This window comes from Aphelocoma coerulescens, chromosome 3 (genome assembly GCF_041296385.1).
Source record: "Aphelocoma coerulescens isolate FSJ_1873_10779 chromosome 3, UR_Acoe_1.0, whole genome shotgun sequence".
NCBI lineage: Eukaryota > Metazoa > Chordata > Aves > Passeriformes > Corvidae > Aphelocoma > Aphelocoma coerulescens.
This window is the reverse complement of record NC_091016.1, coordinates 93,326,016-93,346,103: the sequence shown is the minus strand read 5'-3', so window position 1 is coordinate 93,346,103 and position 20,088 is coordinate 93,326,016. Positions and strand designations below refer to the sequence as shown.

Sequence of the window (20,088 nt, the reverse complement as noted above, 5' to 3'; positions counted from 1 at the left end):
CTGTTGTTTAGTGCTTCTGTATTCTCAGTTGCACAAGCTTAGGTTTTATATGAAGATGGATCCCATGGTGCATAACGAAGTGTGCAAATCACATGCATAATACACTATAAAATGTCCTGCTGTGTTTTGCTCATCTTCTAAAACTGTTCCAGTGTTCAGAATTTGAGATCATGTGTGATTAACTTCACATACTGATTTACCACAGAAATTATATTCTGGAATTCTTGTTCAACTCTCATCTTCTTGAAATGTCTTGTTAGCTTTGTATTTTTTTTTTTATTTTGAGAGTAAATTGGCAGTTCATAAATTGCTCTTAGCCTAACCTCACCTTTTATTCCCTATTTTTATCTATAAAATAGGAAGATTTTACATGTTATAAGATCTCTCTTAGACTTACCTTTCCTATAAAAACAACAAAACTTTCTGCCTAATTTCTGAATTTTTGATATATCTCCAGTCTAGCAATAGAGGTCTTAAGTAAGTAAAGAATTCATGATGCTGGAGATGAAAAAATTACTTTTTTGTTTATTTGTTTCTCCTTTTTTCCCTGTTTATTGTTGGTTCCTGTTTTTGATGTTATTCAAATTATTTTACTTGTGTGGAGAGTTTGAGTGGGTGTCAGACTTACTCAGAGAGGGAAAAGAAGAAAAGTGACTGAGCTACTTCTTTTTGGAAGTTTTTGTGATGGGGTGCAGTTGCCTTAGGAGATGCTTTGTACCTATGAATACTCACTGGTTTTACTTGACAGCTGGTTGGAATCATATGGGTTGGAACATCCTGTTCAAGCCAGGCCCAGTTGGGGCAGGTTGCTCAGGGATTTGTCCAGTCTCTATTGCCTCTCAGGTCAATCTGGTCCACTCTTGAGCATACACATGGTATAGAATAAGCTGTGTTTTTAGCAGACTAGCCTGTAGTTCACCAGATCATCCCTGTTGCCCTTCTTGAAGTGCAATGATGTTTTTCCAGTCTTTGGGTACAACTAGCTTAAGTGTTCCTTAATCACATCTTCCTTGACAATGGGTGATACTGCATTCCTGCAGATTCTGCTGATAGAGTTGAGGAACTGTGAGGTCAGAAGACAGAACTTAGCAGTGAAATCTGGGGTGACAAAAGAAGATCAAGTTCTTAATTTTTTTTTTTTTCATGTCTTTTGTCACTAGGTTTCTGTCTCACTGAGCAGAAAATGCCCACAATTTTTTGTAGCATTCCTTTTGCTGCGATGTAAACAAAGAAGGCCTCTTGAAGTACTTCTGCATTGTTTTCTAATGCTGTCATAAGGGCAGCATCCTTGGATGGGGTGGATGCCTCTGCACCTCTGTTGAGAGAATCAGTAGAAAAGGTGAAGAAGGATTAGTTGTCCATTGTGTGGTTATCACTGCTGTCTTACCAGAAGTTTCGAAGGCATTGCGAAGAAAAACATACTTCAGCATACTTCAAAGCTCTATCCTCTTATCCTCCTCTATTACTCCTTGTTAATACTTTAAAAATGTTAAATTGTTCAGCAAATCATCAAACTTACGCAGCTTTGTGTTCTTCAGTCCTGTAATCAGTGCAATATCCTGCAACGTAAGCAGCCCAATGTTCATGCAAGCCCTGAAAAAGAACCTAGTCCTTTACTAGAATATGCAGATTATTTCCATCTTTGAAGTGCAGAACTTTCGTAAATGCTTTTGCTTTTCAGGAGCATATAAACACTTTCGTCCAGGAGTGAATGCTCTCTATTTATCATTGGCTTTCTGTTGACATCAAGTTCTTGAAAGGGTGTGGGGGTTTTTGTTAGGCAGCTGACAAACTGAATTCCCTTCATGTGCAAAGGAATGTCCGTGCTTAGTATCCATTACATTGGTATCATAGAACTTCACTATTGAACTCTCTGCTTCACATAGTATCTCAGCTACTATCAGGTTATGATTACTGCTTGTTATTGGAGGTGCTTTGACGGGTTTTTTCGCCTCTGCAGCTAATTTAGGGAGTGGAAAGTTAAAGCATCTTTTAAGAACTAGATCTTTAGATCTATACCTATAAATGTAGATTAGGCTTCAATTCCATGGAAATTTCTTTGGTATCTGTAGTACTAGTTTTAGTTCCTGGATGGACCTTACCTCTGCTGTGCTGTCACAGCTGCACTGGTTAGTGTGGTTGAACAGGAGGAGCGAACTGATGTGATCAAAAAATAACGTTTCCCCTCCCCTGCTGCTCAAGGGGTTCTTACCTGAATTAGTTTCCTTCCCCAGCTTTTTTGTCAGTGCTGACCAATGCAGGGTGCAGGACAGGAGCAAGAATCTGCAGCTCTTAGGAAGAATGAGAGGCCTGTAAAACTGTTCATGCAGTGCTGCTTCAGAAGGTGAAAATGCAGCCTCACTGTGATTACACAGTTGATACAGTAGAGCTGATGGTATCAAAGTTGGAAGATAAAAAGCTGTTTTGCATAGAAGCCTGTCTGGAAGAATAATGAAGCAATGGGGAAAGTAAACGAAAAAATATTTCTGTGTCAGAGTTTTATGAGTACTTGTATCCTCTTAACAATATATCTGATGACTCTAAATGAGCAACAGATTAGAAAGCTTAGAAGCATTCTTTTTCATTTATTTAAATATGAGTCTGGATGAAGGCAATGATTCTGAGTACATTTAAATTAATTTACATTTTCTGCGTGAGCACTGCAGTATCTGATAAGTTGGTTGCAGTTGCAATGGTGTAATCATTTGTAAGATGAGGCTTGCTCTTTACTAGCAACTGGGGAAAAAGAATGTAAACTTCAAGTCTTCCTGAAAAAGCATCTGGGTCCTGAACCAAACCTTTACTTGATTTAGATTTCATGTTTAGGATGGTTCTTGTACACACAGAAATAGATGACATCTCAGCAGATGAAAGATTTATAGAAGTTTCTATGTGTGCAATAGAAATGTTAAGGTCTCTGCTGTTGTATTCTGGGGGATGGTAGGGAGCTATTCTGGCAAACCAGTGATACATATGAAAAAGTTAGTTTTCTAGAAAAGTTGATCTTTGTGTGGACAGTAAATGCATCTGACTTCTTTGGTGAGTTGACCTTATAGAATCATACAACGGTTAGGTGTGAAAGTGATCTTAAAGAGTTCCAACCCCCTTTCTGTGGACAGGGTTACTGTTCACTAGATCAGGTTGCTCAAGGCCCCATCCAGCCTGGCCTTGAACACTTCAGGGGTGGGGCATCCACAGTCTCTCTGGGCAACCTGTTCCAGTGCCTCACCACCCTCGCAGCAAAGTATTTCTTTGTAGTAAATCTAATCCAAAACTGCCCTCTTTCAGTTTAAAATCATTGCCCCTTGTCCTGTCACTGTCTGTCCATATAAAAAGTCCCTCTCCCTTTTTATAAGACACTTAAGGTACTGCAAGACTGCAGTAGAATCTTTCCAAAGCCACCTTTTCATGCTGAACAATCACGGCTGTCTCAGCCTCTCTTCATAGGAGAGGTGCTCTCACCCTCTGATTGTCTTTGTGGTCCTGCTCTGGACCCACTCCAACAGATCCTTGTCTTGTGTTGAGGACCTCAGAGCAGGATGCAGAACTCCAGCTGGGGTCTCAGTAGGGCAGAGTAGAGGAGCGGATCTACTCCCTTGACTTGCTGGCCACTCAGCTTTTTATGTAGCCCAGGATACAGTTGGCCTTTTGGGCTACCAATGAATACTGTTGGCTCATACCCAGCTTTTCATCCATGAGAACACCCAAGTATTCTCCAGAGGGCTTCTCTCAGTGACTTCTCCCAGTCTGTAGTCATATCTGGGATTGCCCCAGCTCAGGTTCCAAATTTAAATCTTTGTACGAAATAGTCAGCAGCTTAGCCTGTGTAACAGATTACTTGTTATCCCCTTAAAAAACTAAAAAATCCTGTATAAACCCAGATATGAAGTGGCTGTTCAGATGAAGTAACTCAGGTAAACACTCTAGAGAACATGATGGTATACTTCTAGATTTACATTTTTGTTACGACAACGAGTGCTGGAGGGTGTGAAAATTGATCCAGAGTTGAGTGAGCAGAACTGGGATACTAAGACATTTTCCATGGATGACTGCACTGATCAGTAGCAGTGGACAAACTGTCCAATACAGAAATGCTTAATTAAAAAAAGGACTACAGAAAATACTAAGAAACTTTTTGAAACAGAAAGGAAAGATGCAGCTCTAATGTAAAATGCTTGTAGCCAGCTTGGGAGTTATTTAAAGATACCATATAGGAGGCATGATGCTTGTTTAAGTAGATTTCAAAAGGACCCCCAAATGCTGGCCTGGCTAAACAGCAGGGTAAGATATAGTATCTGAAATAAAACATCATAGTTCTTGAATCTGATCTTTTATCTGAATAATACAAAAGCTGGTGGATTTAACCTGTAATTACAATGACGTGGGGAAAAATTGTTTAGTAACTCCCAACAGACATGAAAACAGTTGATAACTTTTTCTTCAAACTCAGCGGGAAAGTTTGATGAGTAACTGGAGGATCAGTAGACAACCCAGTTTTAAAAGGCTCCTCTGGAGTATATAAGGTCATAGCTGAATAATGGAATTGCTTGTACTCACTTTGGCAACACTTAGCTCTTCATGCCAGAATATTTCTTAATAAGGAATGTGACAGAGCGTACAACTCAAAATGAAGCATCAGTGGAAGGAACTGCAGTACATTGAGCAAACTCTGAACAAGGCAGGATTGATCAAATAGCATTCATCCAAGGGTTGTAAGAGGAACTGGGGGATAAAGGAGCTAATGATTGTAGTGTGTTGCTTGTGGCTAGCATCATCTTTCTGGTACAGGTAAGGAGGGTAGCTAGCATGATACCAGCATTTTAAAAAGGCATTGGAGGTATTTGAGGAACTTCACATCAGTGAGCTTTGTGACCATGCAACCTGAATTCATGGAAATTATAATGGAGACCAGAATTGGTTTCATTGTTCCCTCTGTAAAGTCATTTACCAAAGGCTTTGGGAGAGGGTAAATTACCTCTGAATAAAATGGAAAATTTTATAAGAAACAATTGGCAAGAGATAGAAAGAGAGGGCAAAAAGGGTTTGTTTTGTTAATAGAGGTAACCAATTGAATTGCTCAAGTATGTGTTAACATTGGTGCACAGTTGTAGGAAAAAAGGTATGACAGCCAGGTGACAAAGTTTGTAGATGTTAAACCTTACTTGGGTTAGTATAATGGCTAGCTATTTAAAGAAAATTGTAAATGCTCAGGCTTTGAGTTATGTGGGTTGAAATCATACATTTAATTCTGTGTAGGTAAATGTCAAGTAATCTAAGCAAATGAGAAGTAAAAAAAGAGCATTTTTGTAGGTAACGATTGACTCTGAAGTGGTTCTTAACCTGTCATGAGTGAAAGATGGAATTATCTAGTACCTAAAGATCAATGCAGTTCTCCTTAGCAGTGAAAACAGCAAATCCAGTGTAAAGATTTACTAGGAAAGGAACAAAAAACAAAACAGAAACAACATTCTGCTTCTGTAGAAATTCATGGGATGTACACATATTGAATATTCCTTGTAGTGTGTGTATCCTCATCTCAAAAGGGGTACAGTAGACTAGAAGAGATTCACAGAGAAGCATCAAGAGGGATTTAAAGGCATGAAACAGCTTTCATGTGAGGAAAAATTAAGCTGACTCAGTTTTTTTCTTTTTCTGCCTGGGAAAGGAAGACCATGAAAGAGCACAACAGGAGTCTATGCCATCATGAGGGAATAGGGAAGGGTTGCTTACTACTGTCATCCAGAGTACATGGACTGAAGAAGTAGAGTAGTAAGAGCAAAAGGTGCCCGATTGAATCGGAATCAACAAAAGGAGATACTCATGTAATTAAGCTGAGGTACTTTCTCCTGCAAGATGCTGTTGATTCTATAAAGCAGGCTTGATTAAAAAGCAAGCAGGGAGAAGAAAAAGGTAGGAAAAGCTGTTAAACACAAAACTATGTGTTTAACATAATCACTGATGGCTCAGGAAGCCTGCAGTAGATGCAAGTAGTTGGAAGCAGAGATTGAATATGCAATAAATATTTCCATGTGCATTGTTTATACTTTCTCCTAGACATATGTTTTTGGTTGTGATTTTCTTACTCTTTTCTATCAGAGTATGTGAGTTTTGTTCATTGTTTCTAAATGCATTTCCAACAATGTAAAGAAAAATTTAGTAAGAAGAAACTCATTTAAATTATACCGAAATCAAAGCAGTTGTATACTTTGTCATACAGAATTTGTATGAGACAGCTCTTAGTTGCAGTAGTTAGGGCCCGGGGGGAACAATACCTTGCTTTATTGAGTGCTGTCTCCAGGCTCTGGAACACCTTCACTTAAGAATACCCCATGCCGTTATATTATATGAAAATCTCCGTAGTGGTGGATATTGTAGTAGAGAGATCTGAGATTCTATGTAGTATGACAGAAAGTTCAGGTTTTTACTTACTTGATGCTATGACTGAAACTTCAATTTGCGTCATATTTCAGTTCAGGTCAGCATCAGATGTTGAATTGAAAATCCAGCATATTATATTGAAATTGTTCTTGGGACAGTTCAGAACTGTTGCTTTTACATGGAAAAATTCAATATATGTTTGGTTATTAGTCACGTAAGTAATACATTTTAGGACCCTTCCTGCATGTGGCATATAGTTCCTATCAGAGAAACTACCCTTAAATTTATGGGTATCATTAAAACAGTTGAAAACAGTTATTACACTACCTCAGGTTATAATTTTTAATAGCTTGCTAACTTACTGCATTAATAAGATGTTGGCAGATACTTTTATTTATTTAGGGAAATAATAATCACCACTGCATTGATGAACTTACTGATCAAACGGTAGTTAAACATTGACATCAGTAAAATAAATACTGTGGAAAATACATGCATCTGGTTTACTCCTCTAGTTTGTGTTGACTAATAACTCAGCTTGAAATCAAGACTTATCTTAACTTGTTCTCATTTCAGCTTTGGATAGATCACAGTCCAAGAGAGATGGAGGTTTTAAAAGTAATTGGAGCTTTGATCATGCAGAAGAAAGTGAAGGAGATGCAGAGAAAGAGTAAGGATGCTTTTATCTAGGCTATTGAAAGTATAAATGTCTATTATAATTAAATACTTCTTTTTTTGTAATTTATGAATAAGAAACAGTATATAATATCTTAAACTTCCAGTGACTGAGAAAAATTATTTCAAATAAGTTATTATTTTAAATAGTGTTGCCATATAGGAATTCATTACAATGTAAGTTTTATTGTGAAGATGGGGCTTACAACACAGGGCACAGTACATTTCACAAGAGCTACAGTTGTCCTTGGAGCTTCTGTGTAAGTCTAAGGAACACAGACAAGAAGTATGTGAACATGCAGAATAGGTTGATAGGTAGGGTGTCCAAGCAGCTTCAGCTTTTCCTTTAATAATAACGCTACTCAGTACTTGACATATATGGTTAAAGTACTTCAGTAGCTTTAGGCCTCCATCAAGTTAAACTGATCTTAAAGATCGTAGGTTTTTCTTTCTTTGTGTTTATTTCACTGAATAGAGTTAAGGCTCTTTTTTTCCCTTAAAATGTATTCCTTTACTTGGTATGTTTGGATTTTGGCTAAAACTTAAATCCCATGTGTATAGTTTGACTGCGAACTTTGTCCTTTTGACATTTTATTGTTACTAATGTGTTTTCTTGATATTAACGTACTCAATTCCAAAATGACGAATGAATTGTTAAAAGAACAACAAGTGTCACACACAAAGAATTCATGTCAGTTTATTTGTTGTTCTTAGATATTTGGAGAGTGGGACCTGCAAATTTAAAAACTATGCTGTGGTTCTCTATTAAGAAGATACTGAATCCTGTGATTAAGTACAAAAATAATTCATATATGAATTTGTATCATCTAATATTCTGCCAAATAGTATGCGTTGGAAGGGAGTTAGGAAGTAGACACATAACCACATAGGCTGCAGAAGCAGGCTATGCTGTAATCTTAATAAAACATTAAGAAATGTGAAGTTTCAGTAATTAAAAAATGAGTTCAGGAGCTCATTAAAGTATGAGGTAAGCATTAAGAGCTCTTGTCAAAACAGAACTGTATCACAAGTTAGAAGCACTTTTTAAAGGGTTCACAAACTGAGAGTATTTTAGTTTTATAAAATTAAGCTCGTGTTGTTCCCTAGCAACTTTACATTCATTTGTAGTGCACACAAATATGTTTTCAGTATGAGGGCAGTACATGCCATACAGTTACTATTTCTGTTTTACTCACCTTCAGAAATAAGTCACATTTGAAAGTGTAGCAGCTATTTTTTCTTCTAGTAATTTACTGCTGTTTTCCATCAGTCTCCAGCTGATGTTGACTTAAGAATATGGAATGAAAAATGTATAGAGTAATGATGCTAAAAAAAAAATGTTAGAAAAATTATTATGAAACATATGCTTTATGTAATTGTATCTGATTTTAAGATTGTATGTCTGGGTGGTTTTTCATTCCTTTCAAATATTCTCTACAATAAGCAGTTTTCCCATAGCCAGAATTGAATTTTTATTGCCTACTTAGATCATTTTTCATTTGCTTTTCTATCTGTGAATTATGCAGAATCTCATCTGGAAGTGTAGATAAAAGAGTAGTTCAAAATTGATTTAAACTGGAGATCTTGTCTTCTTTACTTACCCATTCTCTGATACCATTTGAGGCAATTTCTTCTTCCCTCCAAACAGCTACATGTTTTAAGCTGGCCACATATTTACTTCTGGTAACACCTGGGTTTGTTTGTCTTAAAGACATAGCATGCTTTGAGCATTTTGAAATAATTTGTGGTTTTTGCTTTTCTGATGCATTTTTATTTCATGTAACAAAACGTTGACAGAAGGGAATCTTTAGAAAACAAGTAACAGTAAATTTTCCTTTATTTTTTTTTTAATTTCCTTTATTCTTAGTAGAACATTTCAAAGATTAGCAGCTTTAATTCATATAATTGTTCCAGCATAAAGCTTAGTATCCCTCCCAGTATTTTGAGTATGTTTTGCAGTAAGTAGGTATTCGCTGTAGTGTGCTGATGCTGGCTACAACATTTGACTCTTAACATGATTTCTTTGTGGAGAGAGCTGTGAGTCTGAAGCAAGCAGCTGGATGCATCTCATGCTTGTTGTGGAGGTACTGGTGTTAAAATGCCTGACTTTATCACAGCTTTTTGCCCTCTTCATGGCAGACACACAATAAGTTTGTTTTGAGCTAGCCTAGGAGTAACACCCCAATGCTTAAAGGATTGGCTGTATTCTTTTGTTGCCCCATGAGACCTGTACTAATGATGTTGGTCAGCACTGAATGTCTGCTTGGATTATCTTTTATTCAGTGAGATGAACACAAAGTATGTGGTTAATGACCTCCTACCACAGCAATTTTTAGAGTAGGTAGATTATTTTAAAAGACGGGTGTCATTTAACTTACTTGGGAAGTAGATGAGTTGAGTCAAAATGGTTAAGGTATAAGTAATGAACACAAAAAGACAAAAAAATATTTGTAAACTGAAGAAGGTTTGGAAAAATTAATGATCACCCAACACTATATAAATTTAAAATGATGCTAGAGTTGATACTCAGCATGGAACTAGACTTACGGAAATTAAGAGTGGTAATTAACAAGTATCTTATCCCAAAGTAAACACCTACAGATAATATTCAGTCCACTTGAAAGAGTAAAAGTAACATTTTTGATGTTCTAGAAGATTTGATCTACTCAGGATGGTAGCAAGTGGCGTGAGACTTTCCTTGCTTTGTAATTGGAGATCCCATAGGAAATCTACCTTCAGGTAGAACAATAGAAAAAAATACAGTTGGTCAGTTGAGCACACTGAAACCTGTGTAGTCCACGACAGAACAAATGGTGGAAATTAAGCTGATCTTGTGTAGCAGAAAATATGAAAGGATGGAAGACATAAGCAAGTGTGGCTAAAGTCATATATTCAAGTGATTCATGAAATTAACATGTTATAAGATGCTTTCTGGTGTTACAGATTATTCTCTTGAAGTGTCTTGGATAATTTATATTTACTTCCTTTGTAATATCTGTAAATGTTTTTGAAATATTTCAGTATGCTCCACTGTGGTTTTGTAAATGGATGGGCCCAGTTTTCTCTTGGCTGTCATACTGTTTTCTTAATAGTCTTAGATTTCTGCCTTCCACTGAGATTTGTTCAATAGTAGCCTTATCAAAAACAATGAATACAAATAAATGGGTCTAATTTATTTGCACGATGGTGTCCTTACTTAACTACCATTTTCTTTCAAAAAGCTTTATTTTTTGCCCCTTCCATTTAGGGGAATACACCTCTTTTTTCCTTGTATTGACAAATGGAACAGCATTGTACAGTGTTATATATTTATGTTGAGCTTTTTTCCACTGCTTATAAAATTTATATTACTTTGTCAAAAAATCATCCCATAGTTATATATATGTTTTATATGTCTTTTGTGACCCTTTTAGTAGTGCACTGTAGCCTTTAAATTGATGAGAAGTTTTTAAATTAAGGCTATTTTTAATGGAATGGCATTGTGAATGAGTTAAATAATAATACTACTTCTCTTGTGCCTCTGATAACTAGGTGTGTTGCCTACCACCATGTAATTTAAAACAAAGAATGTAGACAGTGTGCTGTGAGGGCAAATACCCTCACATAAACCACCGATTTTATACGTAATAGTTTTCAGAAAGAAATTTCAATTATGTTTGAAATGTGACTGGATCAGTTGGTAGTTGATAGAAATGTGTTCGCAGCTTATAAGAGTGTGACCTCAATGGTCAACAGAGGTTTAAAGTTTGGGTTGCTTGTTGATAGTAGTGAAAACATAGCCTGTTAATTTGAGCTGTCTAACTAACTATTGCATAGTTCTTAATGTTTTAAAACATTAAACAAATGGCAGGTGATTAGAGGTAAGTAAACAGAAATTTTTGTTTTCTTGTTCAGTGCCTAAATTTGAATGTGTAATTATGAACTCCCCTTTGGAAAGAACTCTGTTTAGGTAAATTACTTCTATTTTTTCCCCCTTAATTTTAGTAAAGACTTAACATTCATTTGTTATAAAATTTTAAGGAATGTATTAAAAAGTTAGCAATTATTGTTCCAATGTGAAAATAACCAGGAACCCCATGGTTCCCTGGTTAAAAATGACAGAGTGGGGAGGCATCCTCCCAGCAAGGCAACTGAGGTTTCATTTCAGGGATGTTAAAAATGTTACTGACTGGTATGTTGGGGGTGTGGTATAGTGTTTGTTTTGGGTTGGTTTGGGTTTTTTCCTGCCTGTATAAATTGCAGCTTTGAAGCAGGCAGCTGGAAGCATGTGATACATGAGCAAATAGACATTGCTCGGTTGCTATGTATTCTGCTCTCTGAAAAAACAGCCTTTCTGGTTCTGATGCATTTACTTCACGTTCCTTAAGATCTAAAATATCGGTTCATTTAAAACTTCCAATTTGCTAATATTTCTCTAGTCATGTTGCATGATAAGAGTTACTCTTGTTCATTTTGATTTAAGCATTGGCTCAGTGTTTTGGTCGTTTGCAGTGTATTACCTTCTCTTACCTCCCCCCTCAAATGTCCCTTGTTAAAATGGTTGCAGTATTGCAGCATGTTGAAATCCTAAAAGTATTGCCACAGTACAAAGATGTTTTGAAAACAGTCATCATTTTTGTATGAACTGAAGCTAAAGAACAAAAACGTTACTAGAGGTGAAATGATCTGACTAGGGCAGCACAGTAGGCAAATGCCAGAGCTGCAGGAACTGTAGGTTGCTGTTCATGTCTGTGCTGCAGGGTTTTGTTTATTTTTTAGGATGTGGGAAATTTCTGAAATTGTTAAACTCTGTCTACTGATGAATATTTGAGAAGGCTCAGTGAGCCTCCCTTGAAAGGATAATTTTTTCGGAAAGAGAATTTAAAAAAATGTTGCAGGATTTAAAAATTTTGATATCCATGTGTAGTCTGTACAGAAGTACAACTCTTTTGCCTTTGTTTGAAATTAGCGATGAATTTACTACACTGTTTGTTTTACCATTGAGAACCTAGAGTTGTGGTGGTCTGTAAATGAAAGTAAAATACAACAGTGCCACTGGCTATGTGTTCACATTTACATAATTCTTCCCATTTCAGAATCAACTGTGTGCACAGTCTTGAGTCTGTAGATCTCACCCAATGTTTTTATTTTATTTTTATTTGCTCTATATTGATATCTATATTGCATAATATGGAAGAATAAATTGTAATGTGAAGGGAAATCTTGTGCATGGAAAAAGTTGTTAGGAACCTGAGGGAGGGGGCACTGAGTGACTGCTTTATATATGAAGAGCTAAAGTCACTGTATGTATTGCAGCCCGCATGTCATACTGACACAGCTGAGAAATGTTTGTTTCTCTTGTGTAGCTCTTGCCTTTAAACACCTGGCATAACAGCTTTTATTTTAAGTAATTTCTGCCTGAATGATCTTCATTAAAACTTTTTAAACCATGCAATTGCAAATTGGCTAAAATTTGTATTGTTTTGTTGTAGCCAACATAGGAGTAGCCTTACCAGGATTGATGAGAAGGGATTATCTGCAGGTTTCTTCTCCTGGAAAAAAGAGTATGTTAGCCTAATCTAGCTGCTGTCAGTATGTAATGTGTGATTGCTGTTTCAATTTAAATACTTAAGATTATTTGAGGATAATTGCCTATTACTGAAAAGAATGTTTTTAGAGTATCATGGAGTGGCTTTCTTTTTTTTTCATCTTTTTCCTCATTCTAGTGGTTGGGGATTACAGACAGTGAAAGTACTAAAGAAACACATTTTAATAAGCAGTAGAACCAAACTGAATATGTTATTTTTAGGAAGACATACTTTGTAGTAATTGCTGTGGTGTAAAATGTAGTTACATTAAGTTCTCCTAAAGTACTATGAAGTTGGCCGTTTTAAACTACATACTTGAACACTGATAGGCATAAACAAACTAAGATCATGTTTTAAAGGTTAATGAAGTTTTGGGCTGAATTTATGCAGAGAGTATAGAATCTTTATAGTGTCAGTGATATTGCCGTAACCATACTGAAGGTTCAGTAGCATTGTCTATTTTGAATTATCATTTTAGCTTTGCTTTTTGCAAAATAATTTGATGTACACCCCAAGTTCAGGTTCACATAATGCGTATGATCACTGTGTTGCTCGTTTCATGTTCATGTTGTTCTGTGCATATTTATACAATGTGTATATGATGCATTTAAATGTAGAGAGGGAAGGGGAAAAAAAACCCTTTTGAGTTTAAAATGTTTTGTGGGTGCTCTGGTGGATTACAATGTATGTGCTTTTCTCTCCCACACCTGTCTAGCGAGGCAAATCTGCTCAGTTTAGATGACAGTGATGGGCCTTTCAGTCCCAGTGAAGAAAAAAAGGTAAATAATCTGTTTATCTCATGGTGAAAATGTATCTTTAAAGCTTTTTAGGTTCTTAAACCGTATTGCGTAGCCATAGAAATTAAAGTTTTTGCAGTGTTTTAGGAATATACACTCAAGCTGTCTATCTACCTACCCTTAAAGTTTTTGTTCCTCTCTTGATTTGCATAGTATTCTGAAAATATGAGCATGAATAAGTAATTTTGAGTTTAGACAATTATCATAAATACTGTACCAAATATCAAATATATACTGTGTTTTGTTTAGTAAGGAATCCAATTGAGTAAGGGTGTAGACAGTATGTATTTTCCATGCAATTTGGTATAAAAGCAGTTCAAAAATGAAGCCAAAGTACTATTTATATTAATATTTTGCATAAATTTTCTCCTTCTAACTTCTTCACAATTATACAATTATTTTAATATGTATTAATTCTGTTGTGACAGTCAGTTCGTTGTCGACCTGGAACTATCGGCACCAGCAGCGATGCCATAAAAGCATATGCAAGGCGAGGCAAAGCTGGAAGCTTCAAACTTTTTAAAGGGAATGCAATCGGCCTCAACATGATGGGAAATAGCAAGAAACTGAGGTAATACATTTAATTTATGTTTCCTTGCCTACTTGATCATTGATACAAATCAACACACGATAAACAGACCTTCTAGTGCATTTACATTGTCTGCTGTGCATTTTAAGAAGCTATGCTGTACTGTGCTTCTGAGTGAAGATGGACAACTAGATTGTTAAGGTCTTTCCTCTTGCAAAATGTTTAACACCACATAAGTGAAGTACCAGAAGATTGTTAAAATGGATTTAGAGCATTCACTAGCATATTTGTTAGTACCTTACCCATGTTGCCTGCATGTGTTCTTGTGTCCTCTATGCAGTGGTAGCAGGTAGGAAAAATGTTTTTTACATCCCCATCTAGATTCGCTTCTTTCCGTGACTTTGAATTGCCAAGGTTAAGTCAGGATGCGTTTTCTGTTTCTCTTACTGCAAGATATATTTTGATTTTGGATCCACAGACTTTTTTTTAAAGGATTCAGCAAATAGCCATACTTGTATAGGATAGCTTGAGACTGCCACTTGTATTTAGAGCTGACAGGAAGTGTCTTCAAGCATTCAGTGTTGTACTTGCTTGTTACTACTGTCCCTAGCTTGTAAGAGACTGATTATTTAGTATGTAATAAAAAGTGATATATTCACCTAACTTTCTCACAGAGTGTTTCATCTTGCTAAAGCGCACTCAGTTTGGTAACCTTTGCAGGAAGGAAAAGTTCATAAGATACCCACCTACAGATGGGCTAGTTATCAAATATGCAGTGTGTATGTAGCTGCATGAGGGATGTCCTTGTCTTCATCTGTGATGGGTTATCACCATCTGGATACTAAACTCCAGATAAGCTACTTCCCATCTCCTTGTCCCCTCCAGTAAGAGAGAGACAAAGGCAGAGAATATGGGTTGAGATAACCATTTACTGAAGGCAAACAGCAGTGGAGTAAGAAATGCACAGTGACAGCAGCAATATTATTAACAAAAGCATAAAAAAATAAAAGAAGGTGCTTTATCCACACACACAATACCAAAAGGTATTTGCCACTTTGGCTTAGTTCCATGTGGCTGCTGGGAGAAAGACAAGATCGTGGACACTCCCCGCAGCTGGCTCTTCCCATCCCCAAGCCCGAGACAGTGGAAAATAATGACAGGAAATGGAAAACAATGCCAGACAAAACCCTGGAAACGAGATCATCTGTGTTGTGCTGCACCGCTGCTCCACTGCACCAGGCTTGGTTCAGGCTCAGTTCCACTGCTGCTTTGGACCACTCCACTGGGCTCAGTTCTGCATGGCTCTGACACTTCTTCAGAGCCACATCCCCAGAGCCGTGTTCACTGCTCTTCAGAACCACATCCTGGAGTCACATCTCGGAGGAATGGGAAGGTAGAGTGGCAGCAGCAAGAGGATGGGGTCTGCAAGGCTGATCCCAGCAACTCAGCCTAGATGAAGAAAGGAATGGCACACTTCTGGGGATATGGTCCTTACTCTTCCCCCTGACACCACAACTCCCAGCAGTAATTTGAGGTATAGAATAGCAACATAGCCATGCCCACACAGCCCCTCTCTGCAATCAGGTTCTTGTATGCTGTAAGCACTGTTGGTTAGTGGGACCATCTTATCATAGTCACTTGAGAAAATAAATCCTTGAAGTTCTGTGTGATATGTGTTCTTTCCTGCTGTTCTGGTCTTTAAGACTGATGTCTTGAGATAAATTACTGGACTATTATGTGGAACTTAAAAAAGTTTTTTTAAAATAAAATTTTTTAATGACAGGTGTTTTTTTGTTATAGGTTATTTTTGCATTTACACAAATTCGCATGGTACTTCATTGTCCTTGGTTTATCTATGGAAATAGTGGTTTGTCTTTAGATTTTTTTTTTGTATACACAACGTATTTATAAGATTATATCCATATTTCTGTCTTGCACATCTTCAAATTCACCAGTTCTTACAGAATCATCCTGGTCATTTCCATTCTTTAGGATTCTGTTCTTGAACACAGCCATAAAGGTAAAAGTAACTATTGCAAATCTGTCAGGGCTCCTTTGCTTTGTGTTACTATTGAAGGAACCTGTGCATCTATGTTACACTTGTTCTTTGTTTTGAGTATACCTTTAAAATAAGATTCCTCTAATTCTCTGGTAACTGGAATTTTCCTTTGGCTGGCTGTGAAATTTGTGGAAAAATCCAACCTTACCATGTAATTTTTTTTACTTTTCTGTTAAAGCAGTCATACTTGACTGAACATGTGTGTTTATACATATTGCACATGTATGCTTTTATTAAGTTCCAAAAGGGTATGCAGGTTTTGTTTTAAGGTAAATAGTTACTGAGGATTTTTTAGATGGTCTAAGCATGTAGTTCAGACATTCTGTTACCTGGATTGGAACTGCCTTCTATTGACAAATAACACAATATAAACCTAAGGCATAGTAGAGTTTATAAAATTCAACTAAAAGAGTAAAATCTGTTGCATGTAAATGGGCACCCACCTTTTGTCTAGTACTGAGCTGCATACTGAATTTAAATGAAGAATATAAGCATCCACCTTCTTCTTAATAAACTGTCATTAATGAAAGACTATTTGTGAATAATGAATGTATATAGGACACTGTGACTGCTTCTCAGATTTTGGTCACTGCTTTTTGTGGTTATGCTACAAGTGGTTATCTCGATTTAATTACTCCATTGGGATATTGTTGTACCTTTCATAACGTGTATCAGTAAAGGTTTGTGATCTAATCACTTTAGTGACTGACATTGCTGGTATGTTCACTTTGTTATGCAGAATGGGAGGTGCTTGATAGTTACTTTTTCAATATTTAGACCTTCAACTAGAGAAGATTCTGAAAGTTGATCATGCACTTAAGATGCTAGATTAAATACAAGGAGATCAGATGCTTGATATTCTTCATCTGTTCATGGTGATTTTTATCACAGTGTTGGAGTCTTTTTTCCCATCTTATCTACAGAATAGGGATTAAAAATTTCAAATCAATGGGGCTTGACTCAAATGAGTATTATTGTAGTACTGTAGTCCCTAAAATTCAGAGAATAAGAGATGGGAAGAAGGGATATGCAAGGACAATGAGAAGAAATTTTCACTGAACTTGTTAGAGAAATTTAAACCAACCAAAAAGTCACGATCTGTTACCTGGTTAAGCAAATCCAGTATCAAAGTCTTAACCTGATTCATTTTGGTTGTATTTTTTTTAACCATGAGGTCTTACTTTAAACAGCTTTATCTTTTCTGGCTTTAACTAACTTGTATTAAAGTCCTTTTAGATTTTCTTTGATAATATTTTGTTTAAAAAGTTATTTGATGAACAGCAGATTTAATGTAATCTGTAGTTATGTTGTGTGTTCTTGTAATGTTCTTACTTTACTTCTAGGTCCATCCATTTGCCCAATGCAAGATTCTTTGTTTTGCCTCTTGATTATGTGGTGTTAAGAATTTCCTAGGATCAGCTGATAGCACGTGAAAGTAAAACCTTGTTTTCATCAGAGCCTAGGCTTCAAGTCATTCTGCGGTTTCTGAGCTAACATTAATGAGACATTTATTGTTAACATAGTGTAAGTTCTTTTTAGAACATTCGTTCTTTCAAGGAACTTTCTGACCATTACGTCACCCTGCTTTTAGTGTGTTACCCTAGTTTTCAAGAAATTGTGCTGAGACTTGCGAAGTCAGATTTCAATTCTGATGTGCCTGTTTTGCAGCTCAGGAGGACTTTGACTGTATTTTCTGGTGTTTCTGTCTGTGTAGGGTATGATCTGTTCAGAGAACAAGATTATAGAGCAGATTGTGTTTTACAGCTGTCCTGGTTGGAAGCATGTCTGACACCATATGAACCATTTAAATGTGCCATCTAGAACAGTCTGCTTTGACTCAAATCTGATCCCTGAGCAGTCTGCAATACTCTATTCCAGCACCTACTGGAGTTTTCATACATGAGTTTGAGGCAAAAAGCAAAAGTGCTGCTTAACAGTTTTTTTCTGCTATGGGGGCACAAGACAGAGTTTCACAATCATGATAGTTTGGCTAAGTTCAGATCCAGCAGATACAATGGTAAAACAGGAGATACATAGACTTGCTTGCTTGTTTAAAGTCCTTAGGTCTGAAGCATTAGAGAAAGCATTCCTGCACTCTGCTTCTGGTTTTTTTTTCCTAGTATCTTTTTCAAAGACATTAAACAGGAAGCCAAAGAGGATTTGAGGCATTCTAAAGTATTTAGGGCAAGTAGTGTCAGCTTTTTATTTCTGAGGTGGCAAATTAGACAAAGGTAGATAGTCTGGATGATGACTGACCAGCTGGAGTTGCATAGTCTCAGAAGCATGTGAGATGAGTGTGTTTACTTTCAGGAGGTTGGTGTTTGCATGGATACTATTAATTTTCAGAAAGTTGAACTATTAACAGGTGGTTTATGATGTTTTTGAATTCCATATTCTAGAAAAGAGCATTTAACTGTTCGGGTTTTGATAAATCTTTTTCTGTTTTATTCATGGTTATGTTAGGGTCAGTCAGAAATGCTCCAAAAGCTTCTAATCCTGACTTATGTAAAGCTTCCAAAAGGGTTTGTAATGCTTAACTGAAAATTAAAAAGCAAACTAACGGTTTACTCATTTTCTTCTTCTGGGGAATGTAAAGGGGAGGTTAGGAGCTGGTTGTCAGCTTTTTTTGAATTTTGGTACTTTAGGTTTCTTTTCATTGCTCATAACAGGACAAATGGCAAGATAATATTTCTGAGAAATATTATTAATAGGAATGCTGTTTCACATAATTTTCTCTAGTGCAACTAAAATTTCCAAGCAATTTAAAAGCACAATTTAAGCACTGTATTTCCATAATTTGAAACACTTTGTATAATCAACCTGCTGTTTGTTAAGTTGTGTGTTGTTTGAACATTCCGAGCACAGTATTGTGTGTCCTGTCACAGCAGCGTGCAGGATAATTTTTAGGGTTTAATGATCTTTGAAGGAGCACTACTGTATTATTGATCTACTGTATCTTAACGTCAGCTTTTACTAGAGAGGGTAATAGTAAGAAATCTTCTCTCCATAATTACTAGTTTTACATAATAATGAGATAAAAAAAAAGCAAGAAATGAAGAAACCAAAGAATGCTAAAATACATTGGTGAATAAGAGTCCTGTTGACGTATGAGTACCTGAGAATCCTTCCTTTCTTCTTTTGAAAATATGTTGATTTTTTTCAGTTACAAGTCATCTTGCGTCCATAAATTTGCTGTGATTATTTTTTTTTTATGAGGGATATTCCTGAATTCAGTCTGTTCACGTTTTTCCCCTTAAGTCATATTCAAGAAGTTCATATTATGCCTTAATAAAATGAGAGATGGAAGTATAAAATTAATTACAAATGGTTACAAGTCATTAAAAAATGCAGTATCTTTTTGCAGTACAGGGTTCAGTAAAACTTTACCTTATCTTACAGGAAAAAAACCCTTTTGTTTATTCTTGTATGTCTGTTTTATTATAAGGCTGCATGTTTTTATGCCTGTAAAAGGATCCTAACAATGTGTATTATTGGTTCAGAAATGCTTTAATTTTTGGTGTTGTGTGGCTGGCCTTGTAAAATTAGGACACCACATTTTTTACCTAGGACTGTACAGACACACCAGAGTCTTTTCTTAAACGTTTTTCTGTATATTTGCAGTGAAAATGCTCAGAATATATCTGGTCCTGTAACTGTGGTACATGGCAGACGTTTTCACCACGCACATGCACAGACAACTGTAGTAAAAACAGCAGCCCAAAGGTAAGACTATTTACATTTGTTTCTCCAGATGTTTCAATTGTTAAAAGTCCTCTCTGGTTTTGTATGTAACAGTTTTCCTTATGCTATGAAGCGTTTTAAGAAAATGTAAGTAATCACATGGGTGCATTCTTGATTATGAGCTTTGACCTTAATTACTAAAGTTTCATAAAACCATTTAGGAATTACTATCATATAATACTAGAATTTAGTCATTTTGAAGAACACGGGCATGTAGTAGGAGAGCACCTGCTAGCATAAATATTTTTAGACGATACTTTGAAATAGACAAACATAGTATGCAGTAGAAATTTGCATAACTGACAACATGATCAGCAAGTACTAAGTCACAGCAACTCCAGC

General features: G+C 36.3%; 1 protein-coding gene across 2 annotated transcripts in view; it reads left to right on the top strand.

Annotated features, from left to right (window-relative positions):
* The window catches only part of SENP6 (SUMO specific peptidase 6), a 70,897-nt gene that overhangs the window by 10,077 nt on the left and 40,732 nt on the right, over positions 1-20,088 (top strand). For both annotated transcript variants that reach the window (XM_069011297.1, XM_069011299.1), the window contains exons 2-5: positions 6,955-7,048; positions 13,336-13,399; positions 13,846-13,988; positions 19,627-19,728. In XM_069011297.1, coding sequence (XP_068867398.1) covers positions 6,955-7,048; positions 13,336-13,399; positions 13,846-13,988; positions 19,627-19,728 — 403 coding nt within the window. The remainder of the gene's footprint in view (positions 1-6,954; positions 7,049-13,335; positions 13,400-13,845; positions 13,989-19,626; positions 19,729-20,088) is intronic.